A 15,459-nucleotide genomic window follows, 5' to 3' on the forward strand; every position below is an offset into this window, starting at 1 on the left:
ATTTATACAAATTCTTAATCAACTCATTTTGACAATTTTAACTCAACTCATACCAAACACTGATGTTTTTATGAAATCGCATGACTTGAGCTCAGTATTTTGTTGTCCCAAGGAACAATACTTCTCAAACAATCAACAAACTTATCTGCTCACTATTTAAAATGTAAATAATATTATGTATGTGTCCAATGAGCTATTGATGTAAAACTTAGACTGTTGTGTTTTCATTGTGCATCACTATATATATATATATATATATATATATATATATATATATATATATATATATATATATATATATATATATATATTTCAGAGAAGGTTGAACTGCAGTGTACAAAAATGAAGGTTGATAATTTTATTTTTTTTGGTATTTTTTCTTCTTATCAACCTATATATATGAAAACTTGTGACTGTGCAGAACCTTCTCACTGTCACCTGCTTATTAACTTGTGTCTCACTACAATCTGAAATTATTATTCTGCATTTGTTTAACTCTTAGCTTGAAAACTCTTAAAATTGTACCCCACTACCACGTGAATAACAGCTGCAGCTCTCACAGTCTTTTTAAATCTTGTTTCCTCATGGGAAGAACACAATCCAGACTGATCAAGTTCCAAGCATATACAGTAGACGTCCAAATATCCAGGGAGTCTAGGCTCTTGCCAGGTGCTACTCAGAAGCACTGTACATGCAATGGAACTGATGATTATAAATATGAGTCTGAAGGTATCGAGTTCACTGGCAGTATAGTGACAGAGCTCCTGTCCCTTCCCATTCATGGTCAGCCACTCTTACCTGCAATGGCTTGGACCCCGACACGCAGGAATCCTCGAACCTCCCCTTTCTCACTCACAATAGCCACTCTGTGGACGAGGGGCACTGGGTACAGGAGGTTACTGAGATACACAAAGGCTCTGCAGAACGGAGACAGAGAGGGTATCACACCTGTCAGTCAGTCAGTGTGGGAGAGGGAATACCTATCCAGTGTGCTCCTGATGCGTGCATTTGAGAAGCTGCTTCTACTGCATTCACTGCACCAGGTTTGAAATGTATAAAGCATTTTAATATTTATAAAGCATTTTAATATGAAACCTTTCAGTTTTTTGGGGGGCTATAGCCTTAATTGCTGAATTGCTAACTGCACAGTATACCATAGTTCAGTGACAGGTACTGCAATACAACTTTATAACCCAGAGTCTACAATGCTGTTGTGAGCTCAGGGGTCTTTGTAAAGGTCAGGTGTCACATTGTCTATGTAACAGTCTGGCTCCAGGGGAATAGCAGAATAAAACACGGATTCGTCCGTCATCCACACTACAAATGACTTTTACAATAGCGTTTGCTCAGTGAGGTCATGAGTATTGATTGTACAGTATTTCTGGAGCCTGTTCTTATAATAATGGCTGTAATATATCAGGCTTGTCAGTTTGTTTTAAACTGTGCTACAGTACCTGGCAATGGGTACACTTTAGTTTGAGCTATGGTAAGGCAAAAGGTTATCGCATGAGGCATAGATGGTATTGACCTTTTAAGAATAAAAAAAAAAGAACAATGCTTAAAAACTATGATTTCTGTATTGGTCAGGAGTCTGTAGTTTGTGTGAACCAAAATAAGGACAGATCTGAAACTGCAAATGAAAATATATCTTTAGGTTGCTTCAAATAAAATGTGCTGGGAAATTATATTAAAAAAATGGAATTAATAAAAAAAAGGACACAAAAATACTAAACAAATAACCAACCAACCAAAATAAAACAGGTAACATTTTAAATGCTGAAATAAAATACTCAAATGTTAAAAGGACCAGAAAAAAATGTTAACTGCACAAAAAAAAAAATACACAGCAAATTAAAACATATACAATGTTAAAAAAATGGATAATTGAGCCTTTTCAGTCTGCTTGAAGCTAATAAGCACAACTAAATAAATAGGAGTAGCACTAGAATGGCATAAAGAAAAACTACTGCTGACCACACTGCAACAAAAAAATAAAATAAAACCGATTCTCAGTTGATGTCAGTATGAAAATATATAACTAGCATATTGACAAAGCAGGAATAAAGGTTTCATTATGTCCAGCAGGTTCTTTTCGACTGTCTGTGTCACCCAGTGAAAGGCACGTGAAGAACACAATGACTATTCAGCTACTGACAGCTGTACTCTCGCTGCGCCAAGTCTCCATTTAAATAGAAATAATGCCACGGCCCTTCACGCACTTTAAATATCCTGCCAATTAAACGAAGCCACAATGACGCTGCTTCCCTTCCGTCAGAAACGTTCAGGCGTGATTTGCTTTAACTGTGCTTTTGGTTTTGTGCTTCGCTTAAAACAAAACAGACTGAAGAGGGTCTAAACAATATTAGCGGTAAGATTGGTGAGGTAAAAATGGCATGTTCACAAGCAAAATAAATAATAAAAAACTAAACAGATAATGACAAATGCTGTGTTACAACACAAATAACAGATGACTGTTACATCAAATTCCAGTTTTTTTGTTTCATTTTATCCACATTGATAAAATCAAATATACAAAGAAAAAAAAAAAAGAAATAAAAAAAGGAGCCACAGCATGCCTTAGGAGTAAGATGGCTGAAGGGACAAGCTCTTTCCACTACCTTAGCTAGCCTGCAGATATAAATCCATATCTTTACAATGACAAAGCAGGGTGACAGAAACCCAATTCACACGAGGGTCACAAGGTCTGGGAGGAAGCTTCTCAGTTACACCGCTTCGTTTAGTGTAATGCGCGTATGTCTGCATGTTTGAGACGGCTGTTTCAAATTACCCATTAAGTATCATTGTCCTCATTCGAGGGCAGGCTACGTTGTGATTTTTTGCAGCATTTTTATCCGCATCTACCAGTTATTTACATTTTCTCTTTAACTTTATTGTTATGCTAACTTGCCCTAGTTTTGTTAAGTCTGAATGTAACTTAATTCTGCAAATACAGCCCTTCAGATGCTTTTATGACACCTCAATATAAAATAACAAACTCAAGCCTAAAAATGATCAATTTCTTGGGTGTTTTCCTCCACACAGTGATGATAAAGTGGCTCCATTTTCTATATGTTGAGCTTCGGAGCAGGCGTGAAATTTCACTGATCTGATTACTGGCACACTTGACAGTCCTCAAAATAGGACGCAGCAGTTTGTAGCCAAAATGAAGGATTTCATTTTTTTTTCTGTGAAAAAATATTAATTTAGAATGTATCAAATGACAAATAAAGCTTGTGTTTAGATGAATAATGTTTTTTTTTTTTTTTTTTTTTAGGTTAATCCACCAGCAGAACTAAGAATATTCTTACAGCAGATCATATCTCACTTTTATATACTGTACATTATTGCAATGAATGAAGAAATTCTGCCAGTTATATGCCAAGCATGCAATTCACAAGAACTTTCACTGTGGATTTAATTTTCTACACCATAAGGTCAAACAATTACCGTAAATACATGATTTGTGCTCCACAATTTTGTAAAGCTGTACTTGTAACTTTTGATAATTGGGATCTATTTATACATGAGGCTTATTGCAAGGCAGAGGCTCCAGGTACTAAACAATTCTGCATGTGTTGTAGGTTCATATGTATTAGAAATAATCGTTTGGGTTATTTTGTTCACAGGCGAGCTTCCTGGTACACATTTTACATGTACTTTTTTTTTTTTTTAAACTTACAATAAAATCCAATTTTAAAAGATTTTCACCCACACTATAACAGGTTAAGTTAGTATAGGTCACAACAGCCTTGAAGCGTTGTTGTCGAGGCTCCTCAACCCAGTCGATTTTGACCATGAAATGAAGAAACTGCTCTAGTCTAAGCACCCACACCAACTGTGACCGAAAACATTTGATATTCTGTATAGAGATGCATCCGTATTTAAAAGGTTGATCACCTGTGTTGATGACACCAATGCAAATAGAAATATTAACCATCACATGCATGCAGACAAGCCAGATGCCGTAGACCGTGTAATCTGCGTGGTAGGAAAGAGCTAGCCCCTTTCTGCATCAACCCCCCCCTGATTGGACCTCACCAACCTTCCCACTAAAATGAACCAGGGAGACCGGTCGTAAAACGGGTCCTGGCCATCACTGAAGATGTCTGATCCCTCTTCAGTCCCCGCGTCCGAGCCCGTGTCGTCCACAAAGGCCTCGTCGTCAAAGTCGTCCATTTCGTCCTGCTGCTCGTCGGCCAACTCGGTGATGTCCGAGTCAGCCGTGGAGAAGGTGGGAGACGGGGTGCGGTCTGCGAGTCGCTCGTTCACACAGCCGTGGAAAATAGGGGAGCTGAAGCGCAGTCATGGGCAAGGGGGGGGGGGGGGGGGTAAGAATCAAGACAGTTACAAAGGTGCACCACCATACATCAAAGCACGCTACGGGAAACAAAACCCCTGCCTTCGAGGAGGATGCAGGGGGAGAGAGTCACATGGATTTATATTTTAAGAGACTGCTCTCTAAGAGGAACTTTATTTAGCTTCAGCTTTTTTTAAACTCTATTTGAGCTGATCCTATGAAAAACATGGCTGTACTTCTTGGTTTATATACTGCAATGTATATTTGTATGTATCAAACTGATAATCCGCAATGCCAAACAGGGTCTTGACTGCTCGTTTATCTTGGCAATACACTATATATTCGCTCCCTGTGCAATAAAAAGGTAACCAGTGGAATGTGTTATCTGGCAAACAATGACAGCTGGAATAACACGCATGTCAAAGAGTCATTGATGTTTCCATAAGAGAACAATCAACAGCCTCACATTCCAGAAAGCACTGTGTTAGGTCTGTGAATTCCCAGGTTATAATGCCATGATGTTTGTTCAGCTGACGCATCAGTAAAGAACATGAATATCCTTTGTGATCTCTCACAACCCTGATTCACTAATGTACTGTAGGTGTTTAAAATCCCACACAGCGTCATTATGCATTAATGCATTCATAAAAACGTCCCCGTGGTCAACATTACATGCAATTTGGTAATAACTTGCGTCTCGTGGTTCTGTTCGCTGCTGAGGATTGTCATGCTAGAGTGAGGTGACAGATAGAGAACGCTCTAGCAGAGAGGGAATTCAAAGCTTAAAAAGTTGCCAAAGGACACAATTATATTAAATGGGTTCTCCTGTGAAGCAAAATGCCTCAAAAACAGCTGAAGTAAAGTGCTTTAAAAAACAAATGTACATTTACATCAAACACATGAAAGTTGTTATCGGGTGCAGTCATTTACGAGGGATACAGTAAATTAGTAAATTTTGCATTAAAAAAAATATATAAAAAAAATAAATAGTATAACACACACACACACACACACACAACAGGGGTAACATAACAAAAAATGGTTCCAGTTGCTTTGAAAACAAAAACAGGCAGAAAGCGAAATTACTTTGAAATATTTGGCGCCTCAATAAGGAAGCAGGTGGAAAAGCGAATTGAAACCTGCCAACCAACCCACCTTCCCACAAGCTTGAACCAGTGGAAGCGGTCGTAGAAGGGGTCGTTCCCGGTCAGCACATTGTCATTGTCTTCATGAATGGAGGACGCCATTTCACCAGCTCTGTCATACATCTCACGCATCTGATCCAGCCTTTGCCTGAAGAGCACATACACAAATTGTTACTGAATACCAATATGTCAAGTATCAAAAACGTTACTGAGCCGGGACTCAGGAGCATTGGCCATATTCCCATCTTAAAACAGCAGAAGTCTTTGGGCACTTACTTGAGTTTCTCCAGGGACCAGTAATGGGTGGCTCCGTTCTTGAGGTCCTGCACCTCCACGGCCACCACGGTCCTGGGGAAGGGGCGAGGGTTCCGGTCCTTCTCTGCCTCTGTGGGGAGCAGCTCGGGGGGCAGTGGGGAGTACAGCGTGTCTGTGAGCAGCACGAACTGGAACTGCACCTGCGGCACAAGCATGAGCGCATCGATAAAACACCCTTTCTTCTTCTTCTTCTCAGTCCTGGTGCACACAGGTCTGCGAGAAGCCGTTTACAATAGAAATATACAGGAGGAATAGCTGCTTACCCTCTTCTTCAGTTCCACGCTGATGGCATTGGCCTCTTTGAGGTACACAGCGTTGCCCCACAGCTGGTCTCGGAGCGATGTGAACTGGTGATACTTCCACTTTCGGAATGCCCACTGCGCCGTCTCAAACTCATGCTGGGTCCAGGGTACTAAACAAGCGCAAAGACATCAAACAGGTGTCAGAATAATTTCATGCCATAATGCAGAATGCAGTAGCTCTGCAGAGGAGTAAACCTTAGTTTAAAGCACATGCAATATAAAGACTGTCAAAAGGACAGAAACATGCATGTATTTTCAATGCTTATAAGCCTTTAATATGTATAAGCATGATAAAATTTAGAGGGTTTTCACCATGCTTTACCACTGACAGTATTCATATCATATTATATATATATATATATATATATATATAAATGATTGAGAGAGAGAGAGCGAGAGCGAGAGCGAGAGCGAGAGCGAGAGCGAGAGCGAGAGCGAGAGCGAGAGCGAGAGCGAGAGAGAGAGAGAGAGAGAGAGAGAGAGAGAGAGAGAGAGCGAGAGCGAGAGCGAGAAGTTGTTGTATAGCTACAGTATACATGATGAAGACACACGTGTGTTGAAACGCGTCACGTTTTTAAGTAAGAAGACTTTGCTGCACAACATCAGTGGTCATGTCTTAAAGAATACAGAAGAGTGTGACCAGTCCCATCTCCAAATATCAACAAATCAAGCATGGTATGCATGGTTGGCTTAGTAGGAAATATTTTATAACCTTGTACAGACGATTCTTTAATATACAAAGCGTCTTTAAATATAAAGCATTGATGTGCATGAATGCCTTCATGACTATATAGTGTTGAACCCACCTTCCTCCTCTTCCTCTTCCTCCTCAGTGGTCTCAGCAGCTATCGAGCGAGTCTCCACCTGCTTCTGCAGCTCCTGCAGCTTGCTCTCGTACACCTGTCAATGACAGAGTGGAACATGTAGAAGACAGACGAAGAAGAGATGGAGGGTTTCAGAGAAGAGGAAAGACAGCGCTGTTGGAAAAACAGGGACTGTTAAAAGGAAACACACTGTATTATGACCTTTAAAAAAAAAAAAAAAGAGTTAACAAAATGTATATGATTACATACTGTAGCCATTATAAAAAACATGTGGATTGCTGTGCAAGACTGTATTTGAAAAACAGTCCCTGCTGATGTAGAATGATTCTCCTGTTTGTAACCCAGTGATGCCAAAGTATTTTTGTATGGAGAAAAAGACCCTTCCCTAATGGTGTCCATGTAAAGCAGTTAACACTTTTACAGTACCTGTAGGTGTTCGCTGCAAGTCCTTTCGAACCTTAATGCCCACCAGTTAGTGCCAGCAAGTTATGTTCCACTTTATTACCACCCTGTGAATTCTTAAGAGTACCATCGCCCCCACTTTCTGGGAGCTGCTCTCATGTTGCATCTTCTTGGCTGTGAAGCTCAAGAGTCTCCAAATCACATTTACAATTGCTGGGGCCATGGACTCCTGTCTGATTTACTTCAGCCTGGTTACACCAGTGTTAGGGTCTATAACCATGCACGGTCACTGAGACTATTGAGTCGCTCGGCAGTGAATTCAGTATCTGAAAGCCTGAAGGAAGGATGAGACATACATGACTTAATCAGATTGAATTAAAGCCGGTTGGATCACTCTCTTACCCACATGTAAGGTTTTGAGTTGTCTTTGTCAAAACAGCTTAGTCTTCGACTGTGGAGCCCCCACAGAAAAGGGGGGAGCATGAAATAGACTCACGTGGATCAGCTTGACCTACATTTCACATTCCCTGCAGCACGTCCACCTGTTTGACCTGATCTAATCCGAAAGATAATGAGTTTTCCAAGTGGCATAAATGATTTCCTCAGGTAGTAACCTCAGGTTAAATAGAATTGTATATCACAACTGCCGCTATGGCCAAAGATTTTGCATCACCTAGAGTTTTAGGATTGAGACAGAATTAAATAAATAAATAAAATGAACATAATTTAGATCTTTTGTTTAACATCATGTCATCAAAACGAAACTATAAAATGATATTCCATAATAGTAGTACAGTATTTCATGTTAGATTTAAGTATATGGAAAACTACAAAGCAGTATGTAATTCAATATGTTAACACAACATTATTCAGCAGGTTTCAGTCAACTTTATGAAGCAAAATCTGTTAATTCAATGGGGTGCTTCAAAACTTTTGACCATAGCTGTACCCAGTAACGTGGGTCTGGAGGCTTTGGGTAAAATAACCTTCTAGATGTACGTTGGAGGCCTGTGTGCAGAACACGCTCTCATGTTCTTGTAATGAACTGCAATGGTACACAATACTGAATAGAAGTGAAAAGTGTTAAAACCCTGAATTTACCAGCATCACAAGTGCTGAGATTAAGCCATGCCCCATCAGTACTACAATGTCTAGATCAGGGGTCTGAATTCCAATCCTGGAGGGTCATTCCATCCCCGTTTTAACAGATAATACACAGAATTGGATGGAGTTTAAGATGGCTCAATTAAACAATGAAAACATGGTTGGTACAAAGACCTGGGCTGGAAGAGATAACTGCTAGACTGCTTCTCTTATTTCTTATAGGCCTAGATTCTCAAAGCTACTCCAAGTCCATCAGCTTTATTTTTGTTTGAAGCGGTGAAAAAAAACAACAATACAATTTGAAAACACATATGAAAGAACTTCTACTCACAAGCCCCTCAATTCAATATGTGAGCTTTTTTCTTTCTGGTTTGTTAACCACTTTTTGTTTGTTTGTTTGTTTGTTTTTTGCAAATGACAATTTGGAGTAAATGGCCTTTGAGAATCTAGCCAATAGTACAGCATGTTACTGAAAAATTGGGAGTGCAGCGTCACTTCAGAAAAGGGACAGCAAATGCCTTTAGTTCAGAAGATACTCACCAGCTGAACGGGTCTTAAGATATCCTTAAGTAAAAGGTGGAAGAAGAAAAGGAACGTCTATAGCTATTTAAATAGTTCAATTCACTGTACAAAGTAATGCCATGCTGTAAGACCCCCCATTGTGAATGATGCAGATGGAGGAGCAACACAAGTAGCTGGTAATTGGATCTAAACAGAAGGCTCAAGTAGAATCAGAGCAATGAAGACTCTTTCCAACACTACCGCATCAAGAGCACATGTGTCCTTAATGGATCACTACCGCATCGAGAGCACATGTGTCCCTAATGGATCACTACCGCATCGAGAGCACATGTGTCCCTAATGGATCACTACCGCATCGAGAGCACATGTGTCCCTAATGGATCGTCTTTGAACACTTTGTATATAACGAGCTTGCAGGAAGGGAAGGGAAACATACTACACAGTGGTAGTTCAAAGATGACGTTGGTAACAGGAAACATGTGCTGAAACAGAAGACAAAATGTGGAAATTCGATCGTTTCAAAAAGGATGGGCTGTACAATACAAGTCATCACCTTTACTGTTATCAATGGAAGCCATTTATACACCTACTTGGTAAGATCCACTTATCTGAAATACATTTTCCTGGGAGGAGTGCTCACCCACAGTGCAGATAACTATACACTGATTATTTGAAGGGGTCCAAGGCTTCACATGTTATAACAGTTGGATTTGGAAAGCTTTTTCAATATCTTATTCAATATATTTTGATTTGGTATTTTAATTTCCCTCGGTGACTTTGTTGAAGCTGGTATTTGCGTTTCATATTGATGACAACTCAAGGCCTGAAGCATGGTTTCTGGATGAAGACCATTATTATATTTTGAAATATAATTCAAACTGAAAATGCATCCGTCCTGAAAACAACTTTTAAAATGAACGAAGGTATTCCAGTTTGTGTTGCTCTTAATTGACATGAATAATAAGCAATATACTGTAGAAATAAAATCAAGCTTTCATTTAAGTATGTTTGTATCGAAGTTTGAAATTTCTACACTTTTCTTACTGTTGTCAAATGGCTACATTTTTATCAAATGAAAATGCTATTATCATATGCAGCACTCTCAATAAGAGTCCAAGTATTACTTTGTCTGACCTACACAGGATGCAGTGTAAAAGCCCACTTGAATGGGACTCCAATCTGTAATTCAGGGTGCTATTCAAAGTGCTGTAGATGGTAACAGCGTTCTCGCTTTGCCATGCTCAGTTATCAAAAATTGATTTTTCTGAAAGATAAAATGTCATTTTATTCATCATGCCTTAAACACCTCATGAGTTTGTCCTGTGAATAGGAACCACCAGTCTAGTTTAACAGGCCTGAACTGAAAAAAAGAACAGACGATGACATTGTACTGTACCAATAGCAAACCAGTCAAAACTCCCAGACACTGAATATCTGACTCAATGTGAATAATAAATCTACCACCTTGTGTTGTATGTCATGTGAGGGTTTAGAGTCATATCTACTTTCCAGTTAGCATATCCAATACAATGACATTTGAAGTTATTTTAGCTTCAATATCTCAGCAGCTATGCAAAGGTATCTATAATAAAGAATTTTCATATTCCAGAACGGTTGTGAATATCAAACTATATTTATTCATAAAACAGATTTTGTGGGGGAGTAGATAAAATGATATCTCTATTTCAAACAGCGGTGGCTAATACAATGATCACATAACAGCTATACTGTGCTACCTTCAAGCATGTGCCAAAATACATACCGGTGTAAATAACGTTCTGTACTTCTGCTAGTTCCATAGAGATTGTCTCATAATGTTCCTTCATTCATCACCAAAGGAACACTTGATCCTTCTGCTGCAAGGAATAGCTTGGCACCCACAAGGTATAACCCACGCAAGGAACAGCTCGGCGCCCCCAAGGTATAACCAACACAAGGAACAGCTCGGCACCCCCGAGAGATCCAAAGCGTTTAGCATTCTGACCTTAAGCTCAAGGCCATGCCAGGCTGCAGTCATATATTGGAGATGCAATGCAGCCTAAAGTGATGTATTGCAGGGATCCATTTGGTAGGTTACATTCATACATACTGGCCATTTCTGAGTATAAAAAAAAAAAAAAAAAAAAAAAAAAAAAAAAAAAGCATTGGCTTGAACACCAGCACAGAAAGTGAACTATTAGACTCTGCTGTGCTGTAGGAGAAATTTCTTTAATACTTTGCTCAAGGACATATTTAATAAATCTTCCGAATAAATAGCATAGGGTGTTATTTATTAAAGATTTTAATTTTAACACGCAGTGCAATGAAGTGACCAAAATGGTGGAATTTGCAGCATATATCTCTTTAAGGTAGAAATCAAATCAGATTTTATTTTGCACTGAAAGGAATCCTTTGGAGACAGTGTTTAAAATAATAAGCATTATACAGCTCTTAATAGTTCATTTAGAGATTCTGTGAAAATGGAAGTATGAAAAAAAAAAACCCAGAGCACAAGTTTTCATTCAGTACTTGGTAGTTTATTTCACTTGGTACTTGATAGAACAGAACACAGTTTGCATTCTGACTCGCTTGAAAAAACAGTCAAATCCTAAATATTACTGACATCAGCATGTGCCACAGATACACCAATCTACTTTCAAAAGCATGGCAGTTGAGGTCAGATGGAAGCACATCATGTTTAATATATTTGAAGGCTTAGGTAACATGTACAAAAGTGAACAAAAGAGGTACAACAAATACCCTTTTTCCTCAATTTATTATATATATATATATATTTTTTTTTTTAAAAGAACCATTAACATTGTCTATATGTTTCTTTGACAGCTATTTTTGTTGTTACCATGTTTAGTTAAGATGTTAGCACCATTACATTTTAAAATCTAGTGCTGTTTATTGTACAACTAGAAGAACACTAAAAGGCACATTTAGTAATACAAAAGACAAGGAAAGAAGAGGAAAAGGGCATGCAGCTTGCATCAGAATTGGCACTTATCGTTTCTGTGTTGTGAGGATATATTGGCTAATTATTTTCCAAGCTTGAAGGCTGAAAGGCACTAATGTATACAAATCTCAAAAGAATTGTGCTTTGCAAACATGCTGCATTTGGAAAGAGCATGTGATCGTTGATCTTCAGAAACAGCAGCTAGTGCAACGTCCTTTTCTGAACTCTTAGTTTAATAAAAACACCAACATCCATCATCATGTTTTATTTTGTTGGGCGTTTTCAATCTCACCAGGTTCTTTCAACACTGCAGACCTATATTACAGGTGAAGATAACTATAAGGGAATGTATAACCAATCCTGGTCTTCGTATGCCTCCGATATCATTTGTGATATATTTCCCTGTACAAGACTCTGAACCCATTTAACCTATTATTGTAGGGCTGTCTTTCGGCAAAATGATTTCGTGCTGAAGAGAGTTACAATGAAACATGCTGCTTTTTTTTTTAAAGCTTTGATCTTTTGGGATTAAAATATAAAAACAGGACTGGCTTAGACATTTTCTTCCAAAAGAATTTCAAAAACAGAAGGGATTCATATTATACGAAGCAGTATTACATATAAAAGCGTACATATATTTTTTTTAAAGACATTTCTATAATGGGTTTATGTTTTATTTATATATATTTATATATATAAAATTGAAGGCTGTAAAACCTGTATCCTGCTACCATGGCAACCAGAAACAGGACTTCCCTTCCTGGTTACTGATCTTTTTTATAGATATCCTGTCGGATTTGCTACTTGCCAATTTCTCAGAATCTGCCCACGATGTGAGAAAAACAATAAAGAAAAAACAAATGCTTGCTGGGATTTGCTGTAGTATACCATGATAGGAATGAAACACGTTGAACCATTCCAGATTTTATTCTGAACCTGTTACTTCTATAAATAAAATCTAATAATAAAAATAAGTTTGCATGTCTGGTTTTTAATATCAGGAGATATCTTTGCAATGCTCTCAACGAAAGATATAATATAATATTCATATCCCAGCCAGATTTCCGATTAGATTTTGGACAATTCACACTTCAGAGATTTAACCAACCCCTAAATCAAATTTAGACCTCAAAAATAGCAGGTTGAAAGATTGTCCTTGTTATTGTAGATTTAAGAAAGAAAGAAAAAGAAAGAAAGAAAGGCTATAATAGTGAGGTATTTATTCTGGCAGGAGCTAAATGCAGAATTATGTTAATGTAACGTTGGAGATCAATTAAGCACTCTCTGCTTCCCATACAATTTAAAGCACTTTCCTCTGACATTTCCATCACTTACAGTCAGGCAATCTGAGTATCCAGGTTATATAAACAGACCTGAAACTAAACAAGCATGTAAATGGCAACCCTTCACGATGTAATTTAGGAACACCGCTATTATTCCATTTGGTTGTTCCACATGAGGATAGCTTTTCTAGGCACGTCTATAAACATTTCATTTGAATGTCTGGATGCTACTGGTATCAGAGGCTATGTTTCCTTTAAAATGAACCTGTCTGAACATAATAGCTAGTTACAAATACGCCCAGTGTAGTTAAACTGAAAGGGATGGAAAGTTACACTATACTTCTAACAGATATAAAATTGTGCTTTTCTTACTATATAATTACAATTTGGATCAACCAACCACACGCTCTGCTCAAGTGCAACAGATTAGTCGTCACAGATGTAATAACTGGATCATTCAAACAATGTTGGGAGTCTCTTTTTTTAATTCCTGTTTTCTTGAGAATGTTCTCTTTCTTATATGTTTGAAAACAAGTTCAGCTAATGACATTTTACACAGTCGTTTCCTGGGTTGCTTTGAGATTAGGTGCAGACAACTGTCTTCGCATTCTCGGAGGTGCGGTGAAATTATTATAATGATTAGGCTTGTCGGTTTGGTTGTAGTGCTGAAAATTCCCGTAGCTGTTGTCGCTGTAAGTGCTGTTGTAGTAGTTTGGCTGGCGATGCTGCTGCTGGTGGTAGCGTGGCTGGTGAAACGTGGGGTTCTGGGGCGTTTGCCACTCCTCTGGAGACTGCAAGGACTCAGCTGAGTTGGAGGCTTGGCGATGCAGCCCACGCTGTTGCTGTTGACTGCTATTGAAAGAGTTGCTCCTCCAGCGCCCTGGCTGCTGCTGGTTTTTGTAGCTGTGTCTGTGGCCTTGACTTGGATCCTGACCCTTTGTCTTTCCGTAGGAGGGAGCCCCATGTTGTTGGGAGATGTTTTGTCCACATTCCGGATTCTTGGTTTCTGCCTCTCCACTCTCTTCCTGCACTGCTTCCTTGGGAACTTTCAACTCTATCACCTCTTGGTCAGTTATAATGATGTGTGTTCCAGGGCTCCAGGAGTTCCTGTGTTGGGGACTGCTCCTGAAGGGAAATCTTGGCTTGCGATCTTCGGGTGGGATGAAGCGGTGGGGGCCGCTCTGCCTGCGAAGCTGCTTAGTGATCTCCTGCTGCTGCAGGTTCTTCAGACGAACCTGCTCCTGTCTCATCCACCTCATCCGACCCCGCTTGAAGGACGGGTCATCGCCCATGAGCTGGGACACTCGCTCTTCCTTGTTACCCTCCTGATCTTCATTCAAATACTTTCTGTTGGTTCGAGCTTGAGAATCGTTTTTGCAAACATTCTTATGATTATTAGCAGCAGACGGTTTCTCCTGGTGCTCCTGGGAGCCAATCAAAGGCAACACCTTTTCCATTTTGATCATTTTGTGCCTTAAAACACGGATCTCTTCATCCTTCATGTTGTTCTGCTTTTTCACATCCTGCAGTATGTCCTCCAGCTTGTCGATGTGCACCTTGAGGTCGTCCACGTCGGAGACGGCTTTCCCATTTGTCATCACGTCCTCGATGCGCTCGTCTCCCACACCTACAGTGTCCCACACGTCCCTCGCCACTGCGCGCCAGGAGTCGCGCTCGTTTGGGTCTTTCTTTCCATACAGGGCGCAGAGTTCTTTCATTTTGACAATAGAGAGGGCTTCGATCTCCTGCCGAGTGTGTCGGAAATCGTTCAAGGCCACCTCGTAACAGATCTCTTTCACTGCCTGTATCTTGAGGTCTGAGATGGTTACCCACTTGGAGTCCTTGGTGATGCGTCTTCGTTGGGGGATCTGGTACATTCTGACAGGCTCTCTCTTTTTCCCACTGCTGGGTAGGCCACACTTTTTTACAATGGTTTGCAGCTTGCTGGGAGGCAGCTTTTCCCTCAAGGAGGTAATCAATCTCCAACTCTCTTCACAAGACCTCCTGTCTGAATCATCCCCACTATCAGAATCTCCGTCCTTTAAAAAGAAACAAACCAAAAAGGTGCCCAAACAAAACAAAAAAAACGAAAATTAAAATGGAAACTTAAAAGAAGAAAATCATCATAAATATGCAAAATAAGAACCAATAAATGAAGCATGGGTTAGGAGGACAATTTTATTTATTTTTTGGTTTAAAATCGAGAATTCAAATTAATTGTCCATCGAAAAAAAGAACCTCATACCACATTTATGGATAACGGTGTCTATTTTGCACACTTGTGAAAAATTAAATACATGAATCTCAAATCAATAATGAAAAAT

General features: G+C 39.3%; 1 protein-coding gene across 25 annotated transcripts in view; it reads right to left on the reverse strand.

Moving 5' to 3' along the window:
- The window catches only part of LOC131701899 (kinesin-like protein KIF1B), an 88,076-nt gene that overhangs the window by 21,222 nt on the left and 51,395 nt on the right, over window positions 1-15,459 (reverse strand). For 18 of the 25 annotated variants that reach the window (XM_059002575.1, XM_059002577.1, XM_059002574.1 and 15 more), the window contains 6 exons: window positions 6,866-6,959; window positions 6,021-6,169; window positions 5,719-5,897; window positions 5,453-5,590; window positions 4,043-4,291; window positions 799-917 (listed from right to left, as the gene is read on the reverse strand). In XM_059002575.1, coding sequence (XP_058858558.1) covers window positions 799-917; window positions 4,043-4,291; window positions 5,453-5,590; window positions 5,719-5,897; window positions 6,021-6,169; window positions 6,866-6,959 — 928 coding nt within the window. Of the gene's footprint in view, window positions 1-798; window positions 918-4,042; window positions 4,292-5,452; window positions 5,591-5,718; window positions 5,898-6,020; window positions 6,170-6,865; window positions 6,960-11,405; window positions 15,175-15,459 lie in introns of those variants that run through there. The other 7 variants (XM_059002585.1, XM_059002589.1, XM_059002591.1 and 4 more) reach the window with 2 other exon arrangements.

The sequence above is a fragment of the Acipenser ruthenus genome, chromosome 27, assembly GCF_902713425.1.
Source record: "Acipenser ruthenus chromosome 27, fAciRut3.2 maternal haplotype, whole genome shotgun sequence".
Classification (NCBI taxonomy): domain Eukaryota; kingdom Metazoa; phylum Chordata; class Actinopteri; order Acipenseriformes; family Acipenseridae; genus Acipenser; species Acipenser ruthenus.